This window comes from Microcaecilia unicolor, chromosome 1 (genome assembly GCF_901765095.1).
Source record: "Microcaecilia unicolor chromosome 1, aMicUni1.1, whole genome shotgun sequence".
Taxonomy (NCBI): Eukaryota; Metazoa; Chordata; class Amphibia; order Gymnophiona; family Siphonopidae; genus Microcaecilia; species Microcaecilia unicolor.
The window spans coordinates 772,650,989-772,676,873 of record NC_044031.1 but is presented as its reverse complement, the minus strand read 5'-3'; the positions used below and the strand labels follow the sequence as shown (position 1 = coordinate 772,676,873).

The 25,885-nt window shown below is 49.3% G+C and overlaps 1 protein-coding gene across 1 annotated transcript in view; it reads right to left on the bottom strand.

Annotated features, from left to right (window-relative positions):
* Positions 1-25,885, bottom strand: part of ARNT2 (aryl hydrocarbon receptor nuclear translocator 2) — a 434,272-nt gene that overhangs the window by 48,436 nt on the left and 359,951 nt on the right. Inside the window, 2 exon segments of the mRNA XM_030189838.1 lie at positions 21,267-21,318; positions 21,320-21,433. Of these exon segments, the coding sequence (XP_030045698.1) occupies positions 21,267-21,318; positions 21,320-21,433 (166 nt within the window).

The following is a 25,885-nucleotide window of genomic DNA, read 5'->3' as shown; positions in this document are numbered from 1 at the left end:
TGGGGGTCAGCGCTCAAGCAAAAGATCTGGGTGTTGTTGTAGATAATATGCTGAAATCTTCTGCTCAGTGTGTGGCGGCGGCCAAAAAAGCTAACAGGATGCTAGGAATTATTAGGGAAGGGATGGTGAATAAGACCGAAAATACTATAATGCCTTTGTATTGCTCCAAAGTGCATCTGCACCACGAGTATTGCGTTCAGTTCTGGTCACTGTATCTCAAAAAAGATATAGCAGGATTAGAAAAGGTTCAAAGAACAGTGACCAAAATGATAAAGGGGATGGAACTCTTCTCGTATGAGGGAAGACTAAAGAGGTTAGGGCTGTTCAGCTTGGAAAAGAGACAGATGAGGAGCGATATGATTGAGGTCTACACAATCCTGAGTGGTGTAGAACGAGTAGAAGTAAATTGATTTTTTCTTGTTCCAAAAGTACAAAGACTAGGGGACACTCGAGGAAGTTACATGGAAATACTTTAAAGACCAATAGGAGGAGAATAAAAATGGATGGTGCAACTGTTAGCATATCTAGCTGGAGCTTGTTAGCTACAAGTTGTGATATTGTAAGCTAAAGTTACTGTTTGGTGAAGAATATACCTGTACCATCATTAATAAAATTGTTGAAACATAAAGACAAATAGGAGGAAATATTTTTTCACTCAACAAACAGTTAAGCTCTGGAACTCTTTGCAGGAGGAGGTGGTAACAGCGGTTAGAATAACTGGGTTTAAAAAAGGTTTGTACAAATTCGTGGAGGAAAAGTCCATAGTCTGTTATTGAGACAGACATGGGAAGCAACTGCTTGCCCTGGGATTTGTAGTATCGAGTGTTGCCAGAATTTGGGTTTCTGCCAGGTACTTGTGACCTGGCTTGGCCACTGTTTGGAAAACAGGATACTGGGCTAGATGGCCCACTGGTCTGACCCAGTATATGGTTACTCTTATGTTCTTACTAGTAAAACATGCCCGTTTTTTGCGTCTGCCTTTGTTGCGGACCTCGGCACGCCACCTTCAATCTGCTGACATTGCTCCGCCCTCGACGTCATCACGTTTGACGCGAGAGCGGGGCCCCAACACAGTGTTTTCGGTGGCTTCACCACCACGAAGGCTTCGAACCGGAAGGAAGTGCCCGGAGGACCTGACAGTGACGTCAGTGTCCTCAGAACGTTGAGGGTGAGTTTTATTATATAGGATGTTTAACATGGCCACTGCTTTTATATGGGTTGCCCCAGGAATTTAGCTGTGGCTTTTTCAAGAAATAGATCCTCTCTAGGTCAGATTCCCAACAGTCCAGGCAAGCTTCTAGAGGTCTCTGAAGGGGATAATTTGCCTCCTCCTTGGTTCTGGCCAGCTCTGTGGGTCCCAACATACAACCCTCAATTATGGCACAGGAGGTGACTTGGGGGGGGAGGGGTAATATGCACAGACTGGCAGTTATAACTCTAAAGGAAGTTGGGTGGTGTAATCTATGTGCAGGAGCAGTTACAACCCTAAATATCTTATTAAGCCAACTAGATGCCCTATATTGGTCTTTATCTGCTTTCCTCTAGTACATTATGATATTGAGCATATTGTGAGGCTATTTTCATAAAAGCTTATTTAAGCATGGAAAGCACCATTTCACTTGTGCTAATGCCATTTACCACCCAGGAATGCTAAAACCTCATCCTGCACATTCCTCAATCTTCACTTCCCCAACTGTAAAGGTCTAAAATACAAACTAACACCCTGATGGCGAACCTATGACACGCGTGTCAGTACTGACACGCGTAGCCATTTTCGGTGACACGCGGCCGCATGTGGCCGCATACAGAGAAGCAGCGGCGTTCCTTGCTGACACCCGGGGTGGATCGCCGATGCGCCCCCCCCCAGGTGCAGCGGGACCTCCCCCCCCCCCAGGGCGAAATCACCCCCCCCCCAGTGCATGTTTACCCGCTCGGGGGGTGCCGTGTGCGCTCCTATTGGCTCCCTCCGAGTCCTCCGCTTGTTCCCTCCCTGCTGCTCCCTCTGCCCCGGCTCCTGCACGGCCGTTAGGGGATCTTTGACCTCACTTCCGGCCGGCGGAGCAGAGAGCAGCGGAATGCCGTGCGGGACGCATCTCTGGGGGCCCTGTGATCGCCATTACCAGCAACCACATAACCACAGCAACCATCATCCAATCTACTGTTCTGGGGTGTCGTGGATTTCTAATTGACCATCATTACTGAGATAGGTGAGGGGGAGGCTGGGAGAGGCGAGGGCATGTGCTATGGGTGCCGTTTCCCCCCATTAGAAATAGCGGCAGCCATCTTAATTTACATAAGGTGGTCAGTTAGGCTAGTTAACCCCTAATTGCCTGCAGGGCTAACAGGCTATCTATAATTCTATCTTCTGTCACTGCCCCCCTGATGGAGAACCCAAAAAATAAAAAACCAAGGTTAAGTAAAGGAAGTGGTAGTAGCAGTAGCCGACCCTTTCAAGAGACATGGACCGAGATGTATGGCATTATAGAAAAAAATGGCAGATCATTTTGTGTTCTATGTACTGAAACAGTAGTAAGCAGAACGTGGAATATAAATAGACATTTTGAAACTAATCATTCCCAGCTCTTGAAAAAATGTGATGATGAAAGGAAGGAATACATTTCCAGACAGCTACACTTTTATAATCTAATTCCATCCTTAAATTTGTAAAAGGTTCTACAAATTTAACATCTGCAAGTTTGAGCATTGCTCACGCCATAGCTCAGCATGGAAAAGCACTCAGTGAGGGAGAATTTATTAAAGAAACTCTCCTAAGATGTGCACCAGTTCTATTTCACGATATACAGAATAAAGATGCAATTATTAAGAGAATATCTGAGTTACCACTCAGTAGAAATATCATAAAAGACCGAATAATGAGACTGAACACAAACGTACAACATCAATTAAAGAGAGACATAAGTAATTGTAAATATTTTTCGATCTCTCTTGATGAAACTACTGATGTCACATCACATGCTCAGTTGGCCATTATTGGTCGATATTCTGATGGTCTCACAATGAGAGAAGAGTTGATAAAGTTAGTATCAGTGCCAACAAGTACATCAGGAAGCAAAATATGTAAGGTTGTTATACAAACATTCCGTGACCTAAGCATTGATATCTCTAAAGTTGTGTCAGTGACGACAGACGGGGCACCAAACATGATGGGGAAAAAAGTTGGATTTGTCAAATTGTTTACGGAAGCTATTGGACATCTGATTGTGCCTTTTCATTGTATTATCCATCAGGAGGCTTTATGTGCCAAGGCAGGATTCACCGACTTAAATGACTTAATGTCAGTTGTTACAAAAATAGTTAATTTAATAGCTGCTCGCCCCCTTCACAAGCGAGAATTTTCTGCACTTTTACTGGAGGTTGATTCCACCTACAGTGGACTGCTGATGTACAATAATGTAAGATGGCTGAGCCGAGGCAAAGTTCTTGAGCACTTTGTGGAGTGCTTTGAAGAAATTAAGGTATTTCTTGAGGATAAGGATCTGGGAAACTTTCCTCAGCTCAATGATGATAAGTGGGTCAACACCCTGATGTTTTTTACAGATCTCTCTGTTCATATTAATGAACTGAACTTAAAGTTACAAGGTTTTGGCAAAAGTATTGACGGTATGTTTGGATACATAAAAGCTTTTGAAAGTAAACTTAAAATTTTCAAGCGAGATGTAGAAACTAAAACTTATAAGTATTTTCCTCGAGTAACAAAGTATTTTGAGAAGGCCAGTGCAGCTATACAAAATGAAATGGAACCCTTGCATATAAAGTACCAGCATGTTTTAGACTCGTTACTTGACCAGTTCAGTGATAGATTTAATCAATTTAGAAGCCTAGAACAGACCATGAAAATAATTAAGTATCCTGATGTAGTAGTCTACAGTAGTTTGGAATTAAATGGTTTCCAATGGATGCAAATTGATGATTTGGAGATGCAACTTGTAGAATTTCAAGACAGCATCTGGGCTCAGGTGTTTGTCGACTTGAGGTCAAAGCTTGAGAATCTGGAAAGGTGCCGCTTGGAGAATCAAGAGGAGTGCCACTACGAACAGGAAATTTGGAGTGCTTGGAACCAATTACCAGATACTTTTAGCACCCTGAAAAATATAGCAATGGCTTTACTCACAATTTTTCCCTCTACGTACTTTTGTGAAACCTTATTCTCAGCGTTAAATAATATCAAAACCAACAAAAGAAATAGATTGACAGATGAAATTAGTAGCGCTTGCTTGGGCTTGAAGTGTACAAAATACCAACCTTCAATTGAAGATTTAGCCAATGAAATTCAGCAACAAAAAAGTCACTAATAGGCAGATTAGTTAAAGAATTCCCTCTCCCCCTCACTTATCTTAGTTCACGGCACCCCACACAAGTTAAATAATATCAAGACCAACAAAAGAAACCGACTGACAGATGAACAAAGAAGTCACTAAGCAGGTAAGTTAAATAATTAGTTTTTGGTTTATTAAATACAGTTATATACAGTGGTGGAAATAAGTATTTGATCCCTTGCTGATTTTGTAAGTTTGCCCACTGACAAAGACATGAGCAGCCCATAATTGAAGGGTAGGTTATTGGTAACAGTGAGAGATAGCACATCACAAATTAAATCCGGAAAATCACATTGTGGAAAGTATATGAATTTATTTGCATTCTGCAGAGGGAAATAAGTATTTGATCCCCCACCAACCAGTAAGAGATCTGGCCCCTACAGACCAGGTAGATGCTCCAAATCAACTCGTTACCTGCATGACAGACAGCTGTCGGCAATGGTCACCTGTATGAAAGACACCTGTCCACAGACTCAGTGAATCAGTCAGACTCTAACCTCTACAAAATGGCCAAGAGCAAGGAGCTGTCTAAGGATGTCAGGGACAAGATCATACACCTGCACAAGGCTGGAATGGGCTACAAAACCATCAGTAAGACGCTGGGCGAGAAGGAGACAACTGTTGGTGCCATAGTAAGAAAATGGAAGAAGTACAAAATGACTGTCAATCAACAAAGATCTGGGGCTCCACGCAAAATCTCACCTCGTGGGGTATCCTTGATCATGAGGAAGGTTAGAAATCAGCCTACAACTACAAGGGGGGAACTTGTCAATGATCTCAAGGCAGCTGGGACCACTGTCACCACGAAAACCATTGGTAACACATTACGACATAACGGATTGCAATCCTGCAGTGCCCGCAAGGTCCCCCTGCTCCGGAAGGCACATGTGACGGCCCGTCTGAAGTTTGCCAGTGAACACCTGGATGATGCCGAGAGTGATTGGGAGAAGGTGCTGTGGTCAGATGAGACAAAAATTGAGCTCTTTGGCATGAACTCAACTCGCCGTGTTTGGAGGAAGAGAAATGCTGCCTATGACCCAAAGAACACCGTCCCCACTGTCAAGCATGGAGGTGGAAATGTTATGTTTTGGGGGTGTTTCTCTGCTAAGGGCACAGGACTACTTCACCGCATCAATGGGAGAATGGATGGGGCCATGTACCGTACAATTCTGAGTGACAACCTCCTTCCCTCCGCCAGGGCCTTAAAAATGGGTCGTGGCTGGGTCTTCCAGCACGACAATGACCCAAAACATACAGCCAAGGCAACAAAGGAGTGGCTCAGGAAGAAGCACATTAGGGTCATGGAGTGGCCTAGCCAGTCACCAGACCTTAATCCCATTGAAAACTTATGGAGGGAGCTGAAGCTGCGAGTTGCCAAGCGACAGCCCAGAACTCTTAATGATTTAGAGATGATCTGCAAAGAGGAGTGGACCAAAATTCCTCCTGACATGTGTGCAAACCTCATCATCAACTACAGAAGACGTCTGACCGCTGTGCTTGCCAACAAGGGTTTTGCCACCAAGTATTAGGTCTTGTTTGCCAGAGGGATTAAATACTTATTTCCCTCTGCAGAATGCAAATAAATTCATATACTTTCCACAATGTGATTTTCCGGATTTAATTTGTGATGTGCTATCTCTCACTGTTACCAATAACCTACCCTTCAATTATGGGCTGCTCATGTCTTTGTCAGTGGGCAAACTTACAAAATCAGCAAGGGATCAAATACTTATTTCCACCACTGTATTACAATTATACATTTTTGTTATTTAAACTATAAATATCGTGAAATTATGGTTTTTGTTCTCGAAGTGACACACCACCCGAGTTATGCTCGGTTTTTTGGCGAATTTTGACACACCAAGCTCAAAAGGTTGCCCATCACTGAACTAACGCATGCCTCTACCTTTTCCTACTTGAGCACACAATTCTGGAACGCGCTGCCGCACAGCCTGAAAACGATCTATGAACTAACTAAGTTCCGCAAACTACTGAAGACCCATCTCTTTAACAAGGCATACCACAAAGATCAACAAATGTGAACTCCTATAAATATACCTAGAATTGTCTTACAGCATTTGCTTGTCACTCTACTACCTTATTTCATCATTATCATGTTAAACAATATCCTTATGTAATACTAAATGTATATTCTCTTATACATTTCCAACATTCATGATGTATTGTTAGCCACATTGAGCCTGCAAAGAGGTGGGAAAATGTGGGATACAAATGCAATAAATACATAAATAATTATTCCTGTGAAGGGCAATACGATAACCTAGGCAGTTACACTTACATATGAACTACATGCCAGAGGGGTACTTAGCAAGCTGAGTTACAGCAATAATCTGTGTCATTTGCCCCTTAAGGTGAGTTAAAGGGCTGTAATGTCGCTGGCACTGCCGTAATGCAGTATTTTTAGGTTACTATGGAGTACACAGTAATGAGATGCAAGGCATTCAAAATAGTTCATTACTATGTTATTCCTATAACACAGTTATTTTGCTGATCCGGGAGCACAGCAGCCCAATACTCATAAAGGGGCCATGCATAGCACCCACCCCTCCCAAGGCCCCACTTCCAAGTAAACTCCCCAATTATCCCCACAAAGTCAAGAGGCTCACCAGAACCCCTCCACCTCCCCAATGCTTCCTTAATAAACCCTGGTCCCTAGTAGGGTTGGGCAGGAGTAATGCTTAGCTACTCTTGCCCTTGCAGGAACTGGGTTTAAAATGGTGCTGGCTATCCCTAGTGGTAATCTCAGAAGTCATGTTTCCCTATAAGGACAGCAGACGCACATTCTAAACATTTAAGGGAGACACGATCAAGGTGCAGTAAAAGTCAGGCTTTTACCGAACCTTGATTAACCACAGGAGTCATTAGCCTGCAGCATGCCAGTACTTGCATAAGTGCTAACAGGGTGCCTAGGCACTTTTCTAGAAATCTCCACTCATCTTATATAGAGTGTAAGTGAAGGAGGCATGACAGGGACAGACATGGGTGAGGCTCCCCATAGGAGCCAACTTTTCAAAATTATTGGGGGTGCTAAGCCCAATGGAAATAACCCCTCCCTAGACATGGAATTTTCTCAATATTGGGGGTGTTCAAGCACCCACAGCACCAACAGAGCCGGCTCTAATAGACCATAGGTGCTTAGGTTTCTGTTATAGAATAGGCAGTCAACTTTGGGCATCTAAATGGAAGCATCCAAGCATCACCTCTATAACAGCAGTTCTGCATGGGGCTGCGAGTTACAGAATACAATCGTAACACTGCATTTATACATCAAACTTTAGATACGAGCACATACACCAGCTCACGCTCTAGAAATGTTAAGTAGTAGTAGTATTCAATAACAGCAGTTCTGTATGGAGCTGCGAGTTACACAACACTAGGATAATGCTGCATTTATGCACCAAACTTTAGATATGAGTACTTATACCAGCTCACGTCTAACACTGTAAGTATTCTATAACTGCATTCCCTTCCCTGGTTCAAGCCCCCCTTGCAGTTGCATGCTATGGATTTTGCACGCACAATTTTTCTGGTTTTAATTTATAGAATACCGACTAATGTTAGTTGCACGAATAACTGCTAACTGGTGCCATCGGTGTCAATTAACACTACTTAGTGGCAATTACTGCTAGTTAACATTAATTATCAGCTCATCCTTATATTAATTTATGTGCAGAATACATCTTATTCTGTAACTTTGTATGCTAAGTGTAAAAGTGGAGGATAATGTGCAGTTCTTAGTAACTTGATCATGCCGATAGAAAATCTAGAGGAATTCTAACTGCATAATTCAAATCCACTATTTCTCTGAAGAGGCAATGTTAACATCAATCACCCTGTGTTGAGAGATCCTTCCCCTGTTCAGGAACACCACCACAAGAGAAACAGAACTGTGAAGTTTTTACCTGAATCCTGATGCTACTTAGAAGTGAGCCTATGGGGAATCCTGCTATCAATGTCACATTTTATTTATTTAAGTCCAAAAACAACAAATTAGGGACGTCAAATAGCCTTCCAGAACAAATCCAAGAGGAGACTCCAAACGTAAACACAAAAGTCAACATCAAGCTAAACCAGGACTCAACACGGAGCTGTGTTTCACCATGAAATACCTGCCTCAGGAGTCACAGCTTCTTAGTCACTCTTCTGTAAAATTATTGCTTGTAATGCATTGAAAACGCTAGCAGATATTACAGTAAGAAGCAGCAACATATGTGTGCATCTAAGGACTTAACAAAAGCAGATCCCTTCTTGGTCTCTGTAAAATTATTGCTAGTAATACACAGGTATTACAGCAAGAAGGAGCAACGTATGTGCACATTAGTTCTACCGGTTCTCTCCAAAGATCCTCTGCATCCCTCACTATTTCAAATAGATTTCCTCAACTGGATTCCAAGATCTCTGTGCACTCTGTTTAGCTATACTCAGAACTGCTGACCAAGTTCTGGTTTCCTTATTTCTCTTTTATTTCACACCAATATTTTACAACAGGCTTCCTAATTTGTGCAGCATAAGTTACACCAGTTTTCAAAGAGAAAGTATTTGCATATTTACCCTCTGAAAATTATCCCACTGAAACTCCACTATTTACACCTGCACAAGAATGCACAATTTTTTTTTGAGAAAATGTAGTACTTACTATTAAACAGAATACACATGACTGTAAAACTTGCCTCTACTTCAACCCCTGGAAAGAAATTGCTTCTTGCAGGTAAAAGATTTTGTGACATAGCATTACAGATTTTGACTTGAGCCTGGAGCCATTTCGTTGCATAAGGTAAAATTATGTATCATACCTGATAATTTTCTTTCCATTAATCATAGCTGATCAATCCATAGACTGGTGGGTTGTGTCCATCTACCAGCAGGTGGAGATAGAGAGCAAACTTTTGCCTCCCTATATGTGGTCATGTGCTGCCGGAAACTCCTCAGTATGTCGATATCAAAGCTCCATCCGCAGGACTCAGCACTTAGAGAATTACACCCACAAAGGGACACTCTGCCCAGCTCACCACCGCCGAAATGGGGGAGGGGAATTAACCCAGCTCATCCCCACACAAGTGGGGGAGGGGAATCCGTCCAGCTCATCCCCGCGGAGCGGGGGAGGGACACCACCCCGCCGATGCGGGGGGATCTGGCTTATCCTGCAACCGCGGGAGGAGCTGACTGACCCTAACACCGCCGAAGCGGGAGGGGTACAAAGCTGCCCTACAGCCGCACGAAGCGGGAGGGAGTGCCGGCAGAATTTAAGTCTCAATCCAGCCCCGTAAAACGGAGGGGAGAGGAATGCAGCAGCTCACTGTAACACAAACTCGTCTCAACTCTTGAAGAATCCAAGTGAAAAAACTTGAACACGAAGTCCTCCTGAAGTAACTGAAGACTAAACTTGAACCTAAAATTCAACCAGAATATAAACAGTACAGATATCTGGGAGGGGCTATGGATTGATCAGCTATGATTAATGGAAAGAAAATTATCAGGTATGATACATAATTTTACCTTCCATATCATCAAGCTGATCAATCCATAGACTGGTGGGATGTACCGAAGCAGTACTCACCCAGGGCGGGACATAGAAATCCCTGACCGCAACACTGAAGCTCCAAACCGGGCCTCCGCCCGAGCAGCCACAGTCAAGCGGTAATGCTTGGAGAATGTATGGGCCGATGCCCAAGTTGCCGCCTTGCATATCTCTGCCAAGGAGACGGACCCGGCCTCTGCCATCGAGGCCGCCTGAGCTCTAGTGGAATGAGCCTTCAGCTGGATAGGCGGCACCTTCCCCGCGGCCACATAAGCCGCTGCAATGGCTTCCTTGACCCATCTTGCCACTGTAGGCTTAGCAGCCTGCAGACCCTTACGAGGACCTGCAAACAGGACAAACAGATGATCCGATTTCCGGAAATCATTGGTCACTTCCAAGTATCTGATGATAACTCGTCTCACATCCAGATATTTGAGAGCAGAGTATTCCTCTGGGTAGTCCTCCCTACGAAAGGAAGGGAGACAGAGCTGCTGATTCATATGGAAGCGAGAAACAATCTTGGGCAGGAAGGAAGGCACTGTGCGAATAGTCACTCCTGCCTCAGTGAACTGCAGAAAAGGCTCTCGACATGAGAGTGCCTGGAGCTCGGAAACTCTTCTGGCTGAAGTGATAGCCACCAAAAAGACTGCTTTCAACGTCAGGTCTTTCAGAGATGCCCTCAACAAGGGTTCAAAAGGCGGCTTCTGTAACGCTCTTAGCACCAGGTTGAGATTCCACGCAGGCACCACTGAGTGCAGAGGAGGGCGCAGGTGTCACGTCCCTTACCTGTGCCGCCCTGCCCGCAGTGATGCCTCGCTCCGCGAGCAGGAGAGAGCGGGGTATCGCTGGCCATGGGTGGCGTGTTCAGGGAGTCTTGCCTGCCTCCTGGACGATGCCGGTTCGCCGCTATAGCGCTGTGGCGGCTGGAGAGCGCCGGCGCTGCCAAAATGGCCGGCGCTCACAAGCTGAAGAGTCTCTTCCGGGTGCTGGACCCGGGAGCATGGAGAACGCCCCTTCTGGGTCCGGATTGGCTGGTCGCGGCTGGACTCTGCCCTCTCTCTATGACCAGCCTATCCAGAGCCCTGGGGCTGGTTGTAGGCTCCACCCCCCGGACAGCTGATGGTTGTCTCTCTGATGGAGGGGGCTATTTAAGTACAGACGCTGGCAGAACACTTTGCTTCGGCTTCTGCTTGTGTGGATTCCTGAGTTCTGTGTGTTTGGATTGCCTACCTGCTTTGAACCTGTTTGGACCTGGACTTTGCTGTTGCCTGCCGCCTGCCTTGAACCTTTGTTTGGACCTGGACTTTGCTGTTGCCTGCCGCCTGCCTTGAACCTTTGTTTGGACCTGGACTTTGCTTTTGCCTGCCGCCTGCCTTGAACCTTTGTTTGGACCTGGACTTTGCTTTTGCCTGCCTTGAACCTCTGCTTGGACCTGGACTTTGCGTTTGCCTGCCGCCTGCCTTGAACCTCTGCTTGGACCTGGACTTAGCTTTTGTCTGCCGCCTGCCTTGAACCTTTGTTTGGACCTGGACTTTGCTTCTGCCTACCACCTGCCTTGAACCTCTGTTTGGACCTGGACTTTGCTTTTGCCGGCCGCCTGCCTAAAACCTTTGTTTGAACCTGGACCTTGCCCTCTGTCTGCTGTCCATCCTGTGTACAGTCTTGCCTTCCTCAGGAAGTTCCTGTCCTGATTCTCCAGGTAAGGTCAGAACTGTCTGGCTGCCAGACGTTGTTTGGCACAGGGGCTCACAGATCGTGACATAGGCCTGACAGAAAGCCGAAGCCATGAGCTCGCCAGATAAGCCTGATCTGACCGACTTGGCCCAAGCCCTTCAACAACAGCAGGCCCAGCTTAACAGATTGTCTGGGGTACTACAAGATGTGTGCTCACAGATGTCAGCGCAGCGAGGACCATCTCCCGGAGCAAGTAGGACATCCCCATCGCAACCTGCCTTTCGTCTGCCCGAACCTCCCCGGTTTGACGGCACACCCTCCGCATGCCGCGGATTCTTGAACCAATGTCAAATGCTCTTTGACATGCAACCTGCTTCTTTTCCTACGGACAAATTAAAGATTACCTACATCATTTCGTTACTCTCCGGTCCTGCCTTGGCATGGGCTTCACCACTCTGGGAACAACAGGATCCTCTCCTCAGAACTAGGAGAATTCCTGCGTCGGTTCCGCATGGTATTTGATGTTCCGGGACACCCCTCTTCTGCTGCAGGTGAGCTACTACGGATTCAGCAAGGGAACAGCTCGGTTGGAGCCTATGCTATTCGATTCCGCACCCTGGCTGCGGAACTTAAATGGAATCAAGAGGCTCTTACGGCCATTTTCTGGCAAGGCTTGAGTGGGCGCATTAAGGACGAGTTAGCCGGCCGTGAAGTTCCTAGCACTCTGGACGCTCTAATCTCTCTATGTATCCGGATTGATATCCGCTTCCAGGAACGGGCACGAGAACAGGGTGCCTCTCGTCCGTCTCGAAGGATCTCCCCTCAAAGACAACGTACGGTTTCTCCTCAGGAAGCTGCGGGTCCGGCTGCGGAAGGATCGGAAGAGCCTATGGTGATTGGCAGGCACCGACTGTCAGCCGTTGAGCGGGCCCACCGGAGGGATAATAAATTATGCATGTACTGTGGGAAACCTGGTCATTTTGTGAAGGGGTGTCCCAACAAGCCGGGAAATGCTTAGACCCTAGCCTGGTGGAGGGGGTGGTTTTGGGTCAGTCAGGAGCCCTTCCGGATAATTTAATGACAGTACCGATTATCTTACTTTGGCAAGAATTCAGAATAAACACCCTAGCCTTGCTGGATTCTGGAGCAGGAGGCAACTTTATTGATGCTAGCCTACTTCAGGGGCTAGGAAGACCGGTTATTCCCTGTAAACCAGCTCTGCAGGTGACTTCCATTCATGGCTCTACTCTTCCCCAGCCGATTACTCATCTCACCCTTCCGCTTCGGATGCAGGTGGGTCTTCTTCATCATGAGGAGATACAGTTTCTTATTTTACCTCAAGCCATTCATCCTGTAATTTTAGGTATGCCCTGGCTGCGGCTGCATGCGCCCTACATAGACTGGCCTTCGGGAGAGATCAGTCAATGGAGTACTCGTTGTTTTGAGACCTGTCTGACACCAGTGCACCCTCCTCCTACTACGGTGCCAGCTCTACCTGGAATCCTCCATTCCTGTGAGGCCTGCCTTCCGAAGGAATATGATGCTTTTTCTGATGTCTTTGATGCCCGGGAGGCGGATTCCCTCCCACCCCATCGCCCTTTTGATTGCCCCATTGATTTGTTGCCAGGCACGATGCCTCCTAGAGGAAGATTATATGCTTTGTCCCGGGATGAATCTGCAGCCATGCGAGACTACATTTAGGAGAATCTTCGTAAAGGATTCATTCGACCTTCTTCTTCTCCTGCCGGGGCGGGGTTTTTTTTTTGTTTCCAAAAAGGATGGGTCCTTGCGACCCTGCATTGACTATCGAGGGCTTAACAACATCACAGTCAAGAACCGTTATCCTCTTCCGCTTATCCCGGAGCTTTTTGATCGACTCCAGGGGGCGGTTATTTTTACTAAGTTGGATCTCCGAGGGGCCTACAACTGATTCGTATCCGCCAGGGGGACGAGTGGAAGACTGCGTTTAATACTCACGAAGGCCATTTTGAGTATCGTGTCATGCCTTTTGGTCTTTGTAATGCCCCTGCTGTGTTTCAAGATTTCATCAACTTCATTTTCCGGGACCTCCTTTATTCTTCAGTCATTGTTACTTGGACGATATTCTGATCTTCTCTGCTTCCCCTCAGGATCATCCCAGGCATGTGCGCACAGTACTTCAACGACTCCGGGATCACCGACTGTTTGCCAAATTGGAAAAATGTGCGTTTCATCAATCCACTATTCCTTTTTTGGGACATATTATCTCTGCTGTTGGATTACAAATGGATCCTGCTAAACTACAGGCTATCCGTGACTGGCCTCTTCCCCAAGGGCTCCGGGCTCTGCAGCGTTTCCTTGGATTTGCTAACTACTACAGACAATTCATTCCCCATTATTCTCTCCTCACGGCTCCTTTGACAGCTCTTACTCGGAAGGGTGCGGATGTTCGGCACTGGTCTCCTGCTGCTCTGGAAGCCTTTTCTACCTTGAAGACGGCTTTCTTGTCGGCATCTGTGCTCCGTAGTCCTGATGTCACGAAGCCTTTCATTGTGGAAGTGGATGCCTCTGCTTTGGGGGTTGGGGCTGTGCTGTCCCAGACGGCTTCCTCTGGTAAAAGACACCCTTGTTTTTTTTTTCTCTAAAAAGTTTTCTCCAGCAGAGCGTAATTATACTATCGGTGACAGAGAGCTGCTGGCTCTGAAGCTCGCCTTTCAGGAGTGGCGATACCTGCTGGAGGGAGCTGCTCACCCTATTACAGTCATTACTGATCACAAGAACCTGCTTTATTTGCAAGATGCCAAACGCTTGAATCCCCGGCAGGCCCGATGGTCACTGTTTTTTGCTCGTTTTACCTTTCACTTGGTGTTCCGTCCCGCGGAGAAGAATGTACAGGCGGATGCTCTCTCCCGAGCTTTTGATGTACCAGAGGAACCGGAGGAGCTCTATCCTATGCTCAATCCTGCTTGCCTTTCCCCTACTGTGGGGGCACCCGCCTGCCTTAAGACTTCTGTTCCTGCCCGGTCTCGTCGCAAGGTTCTTCAGTGGGGTCATTCTGCTGCTTTTTCGGGACATTTTGGGTTTCGTAAAACTTATCATCTTATTTCCCGCTATTTTTGGTGGCCGCACATGGCTCAGGAGATTCGGCAGTTTGTCTCTACATGTCCTACTTGTGCTCGTACCAAGTCTTTGCCAGGCAAGCCGTGGGGGCTTCTTCAACCATTGCCGGTACCCCAACTACCTTGGCAGGAGGTCTCGATGGACTTTATAACTGATCTTCCTTGTTCCAAGGGCAACACGATCATCTGGGTGGTGGTGGATCGTTTTTCCCGCATGGCGCACTTCGTACCCATGCGGTCCCTGCCATCTGCGGCGGCTCTTGCCTCCCATTTTATCCAGCACATTTTTCGATTGCATGGACTGCCGCAACGCATCATCAGTGATAGAGGTTCTCAATTCACCTCTAGATTTTGGAGATCTTTATGCTCAGCCTTTGGGGTTACCACGCATTTCTCTTCAGCTTACCATCCCCAGACCAACGGCATGGCAGAGCGTACTAACCAGACCCTTAAAGCCTTTCTCCGGGCCTTCACTAATGCTCGTCAAGATAATTGGACTGATCTCCTGTCCTGGGCTGAATTTGCCTACAACAATAGCTTCCATTCTGCTTCTCGGACATCACCCTTCTTTACTGTTTTTGGACGTCATCCTCGTCTTCCGCCTCTGATTCCTGTGACTGAGGCCTCTCCACTGATCCGGTCTACCCTCACCACCATTCGTGCCACTTGGAGGACAGTTCGTCAGCAGTTGGGGAAGGCGGCCGCACGGTATAAGCAGTTTGCTGACCGGCTTCGATGTGCCGCTCCCGTATTCCAGCCAGGACAGAGAGTATGGCTCAGTACCAAGTACCTCAAACTTCGTCTTCCCTCCCTTAAGTTTGATCCTCGCTTCATCGGTCCATTTTCTGTGAAAACTAGAGTGGGGACGGTGGTCTATCGTCTTCACTTACCTGGTAATCTTCGCATTCACAATGCCTTCCATGTATCTCTGCTTAAGCCTTTTCGGACTTCCCACTGGCATCCTGCACCAAAGAAGATTCTGGTTCCAGACTCTGACCCTGATCCTGAGTTTGAGGTAAAGGAAATTCTTGATTCTAAATTCCAAAGAGGACGATTATTTTACTTGATCTCATGGAAGAACTTTGGTCCTGAGGATAACTCCTGGGAGCCAGTTGATAATATCCTTGCTCCTGATTTGTTGCACAAGTTCCACTCTAGTTACCCTAAAAAACCAGGACCGAGACGGAGGAGGGGGGCTTACGGGGGGGGGGGGGGGTACTGTCACGTCCCTTACCTGTGCCGCCCTGCCCGCAGTGATGCCTCGCTCCGCGAGGAGAGAGCGGGGTATCGCTGGCCATGGGTGGCGTGTTCAGGGAGTCTGCCTGCCTCCTGGACGATGCCGGATCGCCGCTATAGCGCTGTGGCGGCTGGAGAGCGCCGGCGCTGCAAAATGGCCGGCGCTCACAAGCTGAAGAGTCTCTTCCGGGTGCTGGACCCGGGAGCATGGAGAACGCCCCTTCTGGGTCCGGATTGGCTGGTCGCGGCTGGACTCCGCCCTCTCTCTATGACCAGCCTATCCAGAGCCCTGGGGCTGGTTGTAGGCTCCACCCCCCGGACAGCTGATGGTTGTCTCTCTGATGGAGGGGGCTATTTAAGTACAGACGCTGGCAGAACACTTTGCTTCGGCTTCTGCTTGTGTGGATTCCTGAGTTCTGTGTGTTTGAATTGCCTACCTGCTTTGAACCTGTTTGGACCTGGACTTTGCTGTTGCCTGCCGCCTGCCTTGAACCTTTGTTTGGACCTGGACTTTGCTTTTGCCTGCCGCCTGCCTTGAACCTCTGCTTGGACCTGGACTTTGCGTTTGCCTGCCGCCTGCCTTGAACCTCTGCTTGGACCTGGACTTAGCTTTTGTCTGCCGCCTGCCTTGAACCTTTGTTTGGACCTGGACTTTGCTTCTGCCTACCACCTGCCTTGAACCTCTGTTTGGACCTGGACTTTGCTTTTGCCGGCCGCCTGCCTAAAACCCTTGTTTGAACCTGGACCTTGCCCTCTGTCTGCTGTCCATCCTGTGTACAGTCTTGCCTTCCTCAGGAAGTTCCTGTCCTGATTCTCCAGGTAAGGTCAGAACTGTCTGGCTGCCAGACGTTGTTTGGCACAGGGGCTCACAGATCGTGACATAGGCCTGACAGCAGGTGATTAACTCCCTTGAGAAAACGCACCACATCTGGCTGCGAAGCCAGGGAAGCACCCTTCAGGCGACCCTGAAGCAAGCCAGAGCCGCTACCTGGACTTTAAGGGAACTGAGCGACAGGCCTTTCTCCAGACCTTCTTGCAGGAACGCCAACACTGAAGAAATTGGAGCAGTGAAGGGAGAAGAAGTGAGCCTGCTTCACACCACGCTGCAAAGGTACGCCAAACCCTGGCGTAAGCCGTAGAAGTAGAGCGTTTCCTCGCTCTCAGCATAGTGGCGATGACCTTGTCTGAGGAGCCCTTCTTTCTCAGCCGCTGCCGCTCAATAGCCAGGCCGTAAGACCAAAGGGGGAGGGATCCTCCATCACCACGGGACCCTGATGCAACAGGCCCTGCTCCACTGGCAGCCGCAGAGGATCGTCGACTGAGAGCCTGATCAAGTCCGCATACCAGGGACGTCTGGGCCAATCCGGACCCACCAGGATTATCCGGCCCGGATGCTTTGCCACCCGGTCTAGCACCCTGCCCAACATGGGCCAGGGCGGGAACACATAGAGAAGCTCTTGTGTCGGCCACTGTTGGAGAAGAGCATCTACTCCCAGGATCGAGGGTCCCGTCCTCTGCTGAAAAAGCGCGGCACTTGCAATTGGCCGATGACGCCATCAGATCTAGGCTCGGCTGGCCCCAGCGCTTCGTGATGTCCAAGAACGCCTGAGCAGATAGCTGCCACTCTCCGGGCTCCAAAGTATGGCAACTGAGAAAGTCCGCCTTGACATTCATAACTCCGGCAATGTGGGCCGCTGACAGCTGTTCCAGGTTCGCTTCTGCCCCACTGGCATAGATTCAGGGCCTCCTTGGCTAGAGGGGCGCTCTTGGTACCTCCCTGGCGGTTGACATAGGCCACAGCCGTGGCATTGTCCGACAGGACCCTGTAGCAGGCTTCATCGCCAGTACCGGGATGAACTCCCAAAGCGCCAACCGAATGGCTCTGAGTTCCAGGAGGTTGATAGACCACTTTGCCTCTGCAGGAGACCAGAGCCCCTGCGCTGTCCTTCCCAAGCAGTGGGCTCCCCAGCCCGACAAAGAGGTGTCCGTCGTGACGACAATCCACTCCGAGGTCACCAGAGGCATTCCTGCAGACAACTTGTCTGTCTGCGTCCACCAGCTCAGCGCCTTGCGCACTGCTGGGTCCAAGGGAAGGCGCACAGCATAATCCTCGACATCGGAGTCCAGCGCTGCAGCAGAGAGTGTTGTAGTGTCTCATATGAGCCTGGCCCAGGGCACTACTTCCATCATGGCCGTCATAGAGCCCAACAGCTGCACAGTCCCAAGCCCGAAGAGGAGAGGCTACTAGGAACTGGTCCACCTGAGCCTGAAGCTTGACAATCCGATTGTCTGGCAGGAAAACTCTGCCCACTTGGGTGTCGAATCGAACTCCCAGATACTCCAGGGACTGAGTTGGGCGCAGCTGGCTTTTCTCCCAGTTGATGATCCACCCCAGGGAGCTCAAAAGAGCAACCCACACCGGTTCACAGCTTTGCCGCACTCTGCATAAGAGGGGGCTCTGGATCAAACCAGTCGTCCAGATAAGGATGGACTTGTACTCCTTCCTTCCTCAGGAAGGCCGCGATGACCACCATTACTTTGGTGAAGGTCCGCGGAGCAGTAGCCAACCCGAACGGGAGGGCTCTGAACTGGAAGTGTCGGCCCAGGACTGCAAAACGCAGAAAGCGTTGATGAGGAGGCCAGATGGGAATATGCAAGTACGCTTCCTTGATGTCCAAGGATGCCAGGTACTCCCTGCCTCACTGCCGCTATAACAGAGCGGAGAGTCTCCATGCGAAAGTGCCGAACTTTCAAGGCCCGATTGACCCCTTTGAGGTCGAGGATAGGCCGTACAGAACCTCCTTTCTTTGGTACCACAAAGTAAATGGAGTAACGCCCCTTGCCAAGCTGATTTTCTGGCACCGGAACGAACGCACCCAGGCGGATCAGGTTGTCCAAGGTCTGCTGCACTGCCACAGCTTTGACCGGAGACTTGCAGGGAGAGAGTACAAACCCGTCTCTTAAGGGTCGGCAGAACTCTAGCTTGTAGACGTCTCTGATGACTTCCAGCACCCAAGCGTCTGAAGTTATTGTGGTCCACTCGCCAGAACCGAGGACAGCCGTCCTCCAATCTGCACTGGGGCGTGGACCCAGGCCCCGTCATTGGGTTCCGAGACCCTGGGGGAGGACCGGAGGGAGCACCTCCGGGACGGCGGTCTCTGCAAAAGGAATGCTGCTTGGGCGAGAAGTTCCTCTTGAAGGAAGAGGGGGCAGAAGAGCCCGATCTGCCCGGGCGGCGGTACCGACGGGCTTCCTGAAACCGTCCTCTGGAGGGTACCGGGGCGAGTACTAGCCCGAGCCCTGACCCTCTGGTAACTTCTTGCCCTTAGACGTGCCGAGATCGGTCACGATTTTGTCCAGCTCGACCCAAAGAGCAGCTTGCCTTTAAAGGCAATCTAGCCAGGCGGGATTTAGAGGCGTGGTCAGCAGACCAATGCTTCAGCCACAAGCCACCGCCGCGCAGAGATTGTCTGAGCCATGCCCTTAGCTGAGGCCCTCAAGACATCATACAGCAAGTCTGCCAAATAGGCTAAGCCCGATTCCAGGGCCGGCCAATCAGCCCTCAAGGAATGATCCGAGGGGGAAGCCCGCTGCCACATAGTCAGGCACGCCCTGGCCACATAGGAGCGGCAAACTGAGGCCTGCAAACTTAAAGCAGCCGCCTCAAAGGACGACCTTAAGGCCGCCTCCAATCTTCTGTCTGGGCATCCTTTAGGGCCGTGCCACCTTCCACCGGCAATGCCGTTTTCTTAGTCACCGCAGTGATTAAAGAATCACTGTAGGCCACAGATAGGCCTCACGTTCACTTTCAGGCAAAGGATAGAGGCGGGACATAGCCCTAGCCACTTTAAGGCTCGCTTCCGGGACATCCCATTGAGCCGAAATTAAGGTGTGCATGGCGTCATGCACGTGGAAGGTTCTAGGCGGGCGCTTAGTCCCCCAGCATAATGGCAGAGCCAACAGGGGCTGAGGGAGAGACGTCCTCCGGAGAGGAAATCTTCAAATGCCCATGGCCTGCACTAACAGGTTGGGCAAATCCTCTGAGCTAAAGAGCCGCGCTGCAGAGGGGTCATCCGCTCCATCCGAGCGGGATCCGTCTCCTCCAAGGAATCCGCAAAGGACCGTTGGGAGAACTCAGATACGCTGCCCTCATCTACATCGGAGGAGACAAAGTCCTCCAAGGCCTGGGAATCAACCCGAGGGCGTTTACCTCCGGGTGGCCTCAACCTCTTTACCAGACGAGGGAGCAGGGGCAGCGTTTTGCATAAGGAAGGCCTGATGCAGCAGCAAAACAAACTCGGGGGGAGAAACCCCCCAGACTGTGCACCTTCCGCAGCCTGGGCTACAGCCCTAGACGCACCCTCAACCGGCGCTCGCAAGAGCGGGGGAGATACATGCTGCGCATCCAAGATGGCGTCCGGCGCGACACTCCGCGAAGGAGCCGCGCGGGAAGAACGGCGCTTAACTTTAGCCGCTTTTGTGCCGTTGCCCAAAATTAAGGGCGTTCATGGCATTCATGTCTCCACCTCAAGGGCTGGCCCAAGAAGAAGCCGTCCAATAGCCGCGTGGCGGCCAAGATGGCGGAGGCGAGCAGCGGGGGGAGGGGCGTTATGGCGGGAAAAACCGCCACCACCTGAGGAAGGACCGGGGACACTCATCAGTCACGAAACTGTCACCCAACAAGGGCGAATCGACTTCAAGACCCCCGCATCCCTCTAGAAGCGCCCAAGCGATCCGGGGAGCGACTCTCTGCGCCCTGCGCCCTCCCGAGCCATAGGCCACGTGGAGATCAATCGGGGAACCCCCTGCCCGCTATAAAAAGGTAAAATTACCTGCTTTCCGCTCCGAGCTGTAACGACCTGGTTTGTCCCAGTGAGTAGCTGCATAAACGTCGAAATAAACGCCTTAAGGACGTTCAAAATTTTTTTTTTTTTTAAACGGAGCCAGCGGGAGGGGGGGAGAAAAGGAGGGACCCTGGCGGCCACAGGTTTGCACTTGCTCAAGAAGAGCCCTCAACCCAGGCACTCAACAAAACCCTAAAAATTAGGCTTGGAGGCCTAGCCAGAGCTGCTGCTGTGTGTGACCACCAGCTGCTGAGATAGAGAACATACTGGGGAGTTTCCGGCAGCACATGACCACATATAGGGAGGCAAAAGTTTGCTCTCTATCTCCACCTGCTGGTAGATGGACACAACCCACAGTCTATGGATTGAATCAGCTTGATGATATCGAACCTCTCTTCTATTTACATAAATAGTTTTAATCTGACAGACAATGGCATATCTTTGCTGCTGCTTTAAGCTACATTACAGAAAGTTGCATTTAACAGACATGAAGCTTTATTTTTTTTTAAAGAGCCAACATATCATTTTCAATACCTACCAAAGCCTGTGTTTCGGTTTCCCAAGTTGGAGTATGCATTGTTGTTGGGTGTAGGAGGTAGTTGGGCTGGAGAGAGGACTGTACGATGATGGGTCTGCAGAGTAGCTATGACCAGCTCCAATGCTGAATGGAGATGACTGAGCTTTGCCTGACTGAGATGGAATTTGCTGATAATAAAAAAAAAAACATTGCAATTATTATTATATATTATTCTGAGGTAGAAACATGTAGCAATAGTAATTAATAAAATACTCTATATGACAGAGATTCAGATAATGCTGTTGTAAATCCGGGTATGGTCCCCAGTGAGCCGCACTGACCCAGGTAGGAGCCACTCCAACCAGGATAAGTGCCGTGAATATCAACCTATTATTAAAACAAACACAGTGGCCATCCTAACTTTTTTTCGAGGCAGTAATGAAATGTGAATGTGTGGACTGAAGACCAAGGGAGGCTGACCGCAAATGGCTACTGACGCACCCATGGCTCTGACATTGTGAGCCTTGACATTACCCTTCAGTGTCAGCCCCAGCCTGGGGATAAGTGAAAGAAATGCAATCTGCCAGCCAAATTACAGATTGTGCGGTTCCACATGATGACCCCATCCTGTTGGGATCAAAAGAAACACAAAGTTGGGTGGACACTCTGTGGGGCCTTGTCCCGCTCCATATAGTAGGCCACTGCTCACTTGCAGTCCAAGGTGTGCAAGGTGCTCTTGCCAGGATGGGCATAAGGTTGGGGAAAGAATGCTGGCAAGACAATCGACTGGGGGAACTCCATACAACCTTTTGGTAGGAACTTAGGGTGCTTGCAGAGGACTACTCTGTTGTGATGAAACATAGTATAAGGTACATCCACTACTAGGGCATGGAGCCCATTGACCCTGCGAGTTGAAGTAACAGTCACCAAGAGAATGACCTTCCAGGTCAAGTACTTCAGACGGCAGGAATTCAGTGACTCGAAAGGAGCTCTCATCAGCAGAGTGAGAACGACACTGAGATCCCCATGACACAGGCGGAGGTCTGACAGGGGGCTTTGACAAAAGAAACCTCTCATGAAGTGAACAACTAGAGGCTGTTCAGAGATGGGCTTACCCTCTACAAATTGATTGATAAGCACTAATTTCACTAAGGTGAACCCTTACGGAGTTGGTCTTGAGACCAGACTCGGAGAGATGTGGAAGGTATTCAAGCAGGGACTGTGTAGGACAATACACAGGATCTAGGGCCTTGCGCCCCTCACACCAGACGGCAAACCTCCTCCAATTGAAAGGATAACACCTCTTAGTAGAATCTTTCCTGGAAGCCAGCAAGACCCGGGAGACATCCTCAGGAAGATGCAGGGAAGCAAATTCTAGGCTCTCAACATCCAGGGCCCGAGACTGAAGGTTGCGTATAGAAGAATCCCCTTGAGTTGTGTGATAAGGGTTGGAAAACACTCCAATCTCCACGGTTCTTCAGAGGATAACTCAGAAGAGAGGGAGTCAGATCTAACGAGGCCAAGAAGGTGTGATTAAGATCATGGTCCCATGGTCTTGCTTGAGTTTCAGCAAAGTCTTCATCTCAATAGGAATGGGAGGATACGCATACAGCAGACCTGTCCCCCAATGCAGGAGGAAGCATTTGATGCTACTCTGTCATGGGCCTGGAGCAGAACTGAGGGACTTTGTGATTCATGGAGTGGCAAAGAGATCCACCAAGGGGTGCCCCACGCCTGGAACCATCTCGCAAGCAATGCCCATATTGAGAGACCACTTGTGCAGCTGCATGACCCTGCTCAGTCTGTCGGCCAGATTGTTGTTTTTTCCCACTGTATAAGTGGCCCGAGAAGGAACTTGCTGTGTTGGCGAGCCCAGCCCCACATCCGGATGGCCTCCTGACACAGAGGGTGTGATCCTGCCCCCCCCCCCCCCAGTTTGTTGATGTAATGCCATTGCAACCTGGTTGTTGTTTGAATGAACACAACTTGATTGGACAGCCGATCTCTGAAAGCCTTTAGAGTGTTCCAGATCACCCAGAGCTCCAGAAGGTTGATATGAAGACCTGTTTCCTGGAGGAACCATGCTCCCTGAGTGTGCAGCCCCATCTACATAAGCTCCCCAACCCAGAAGCGATGCATCCATCATCAGCATTTCTAATGCTGAAGAATTTGGAATGGAAGTCCCAGGGTCAAACTGGATTGAACAGTTCACCAGAGCAGAGCGTGAACAAGGTCTGGGGACACTCCGATCACATCTTCCTGCTCTCCCGTAGCTTGGTACCACTGGGAGGCTAGGGTCCATTGGGATGATCTCATGTGAAGGCATTCATGCATGCTACATAAAACTGTGGAAGCCATGTGGCCTAACAACTTCAACATCTGCCAAGCCGTGACCTGCTGAGAGGTTCGAACCAGAGATGCCAGAGTGACTACAGTGTCCACCCTCGGTCCTGGGAGGAAAGGTCAAACCTTCTGCATACCGAGCAGGGCTCCAATGAATTCCAATTGTTGTGCAGGGTGAAGATGGAACTTGGGGTAGTTTATAATGAACCATAGGAACTCCAGCACCCAAACAGTCCTCCACATGGACTCCCGCGCACCATCCTCCAACGTGCTCTTCATCGGCTAACGTCGAGATATGGTAACACATGGACTCCCAGTCTGCGTAGCAATGCTGCAACTACCTCTAGACATTTGGTGAAGACCCTGGGAGCTGACGCAGGGCCAAAAGGTAATACATGGTAGTGAAAGTGATGTGTTCCCAGCCAAAATCAAAGATACTTCTTGTGGCTGGAAGTATCGGGATGTGAATATATGCATCCTTTAAGCCCAGAGAGCATAGCAAATCTTTTCCTGAATCATGGGAAGAAGGGTGCCCAGGGAAACTATCCTGAACTTTTCTTTGACCAGGAATTTGTTCAGGGCCCTTAGGTCTAGGATGGGATGCATCCCCCTGGCTTCTTTTGCATGAGGAACTACCTGAAGCAGAATCCCTGCACTTCTTCCCTGGTGGAACAGGTTTGACTGGATGGGCCTGTAGAAGGGTGGAGAGTTGCTCTGCAAGTATCTGCTCGTGCGAGAGCTGAAGTAATGAGCTCTTGATGGGCAATTTAGTGTATATCCGAGACATTACCTTCATGGAAAAATTTCAGCCTCCCCCCGACCGGCAAGTCATCTGGCCACGGACACTTTGACAGCAGCTATGCTCTGTTGGAGCCAGTCCAAAGCTCGTCCCCTGTTTTGACTGGGAGCAGTAGGGGCCTTAGGTGCATGCTGTTGATGAGAATGAATGTGCTGGGGTTGAGCCTGAGCAACCTGGCAAGGGGAAGTGGCATACCTACCTCTCTGTGAGTAGTAGGCACCACTCTCAGCTTGCCAAAAGACCTCCTGGCTTGAGGAGGCTGATGCAGAAGGCGCTCAGTGGGAGAGAGGGTATCTGTGCTTTTTGATTTAGTCAGTGACCTCCTCAGCCTTCTCTCCAAAAAGGTAACCCCTCCACCGGCATCCACCAACCTCTGTTGAACCGACTGTTCTAAGTCAGAAACACACAGCCATGAGAGTCTGCACATTGCTATACTTTGAGCAGAGATCCTGGAAGCCACGTCGAAAATGTCATAGGTTTGCCCCTGGTCAAAACTCTTTTGACACGCCTTCTGCTGCTGGCCAGCCTGGCGTACTAACTTGGCCTGCTCCGATGGGAGAGAGTCCACCGTCCATCAGCTTGCGCACCGAGACCCGCAAGTATACTCTCATAAAGAGCTGGTAAGACTATATATGGGACACGAACATTGAGGCCTGGAACATCTTCTTTCAAGAGAGTCCAAAGTCCTAGCTTCTATGCCTGGGGGCACCGAGGCATAGTCTCTAGAATTCCTGGCTCTTTTGAGAGCGGATTCCACCACCATGGAATTGTGAGGCAACTGAGGCCTATCAAACCCAGGTGTGCTATGGATCCGATACTGGGTTGTCGAGCTTCTTGGGAATGACAGGGGCCAACAGAGGTGACTCTCAGTTCCTATCAAGGACTTCCTTGGTACCTCATGGAGGGGGAAAGTCACAGCCTCCCGAGGAGGAGGACATGTAGTCCAGGGACCTCAAGCATCTTAGCCCTGGGCTCGTCCTCCACTTCCAAACGAAATGGAAAAGCATCAGCCATTTCCTTCACAAAACAGGGAAATGAAAGCTCTTTGGAGGAGACCTTTCTCCTTTCAAGCGGAGGGGAGGGTTCAGAGGGGAGACCATAGGACTCATCTTACGGAAAGTACCTTGGATCCTCCTCTGACATCCTATGAGCGCTCCTCATTGGTGTCAGTCAGAAACTCCTCATGAGACGGGCTGAGACCATGCCTGCTTCAATCTGAGAAGCCATATTCTCAAGAGAGGCATCGTGAAGTCGGCTCCTGCCTCAACTCCGGCGAACTTCCTCCACCGATGTTGAAGGGTACCGTTTGGATGGTAGTCGACACCCGGGCCGCACACAGCGCTGGCGTCAGACGCCATACTGCAGGATGAGGGCCAAGTGGGGCTGAATTGGGCTGTATGGCGGACGCAAGCACCCCCGATACCGATGCACAGCATTGCAGAAAAAACAGCAAAAGTAGAGGCTGACAAATGCGCAAACCAATAGGGAGATGACTTTC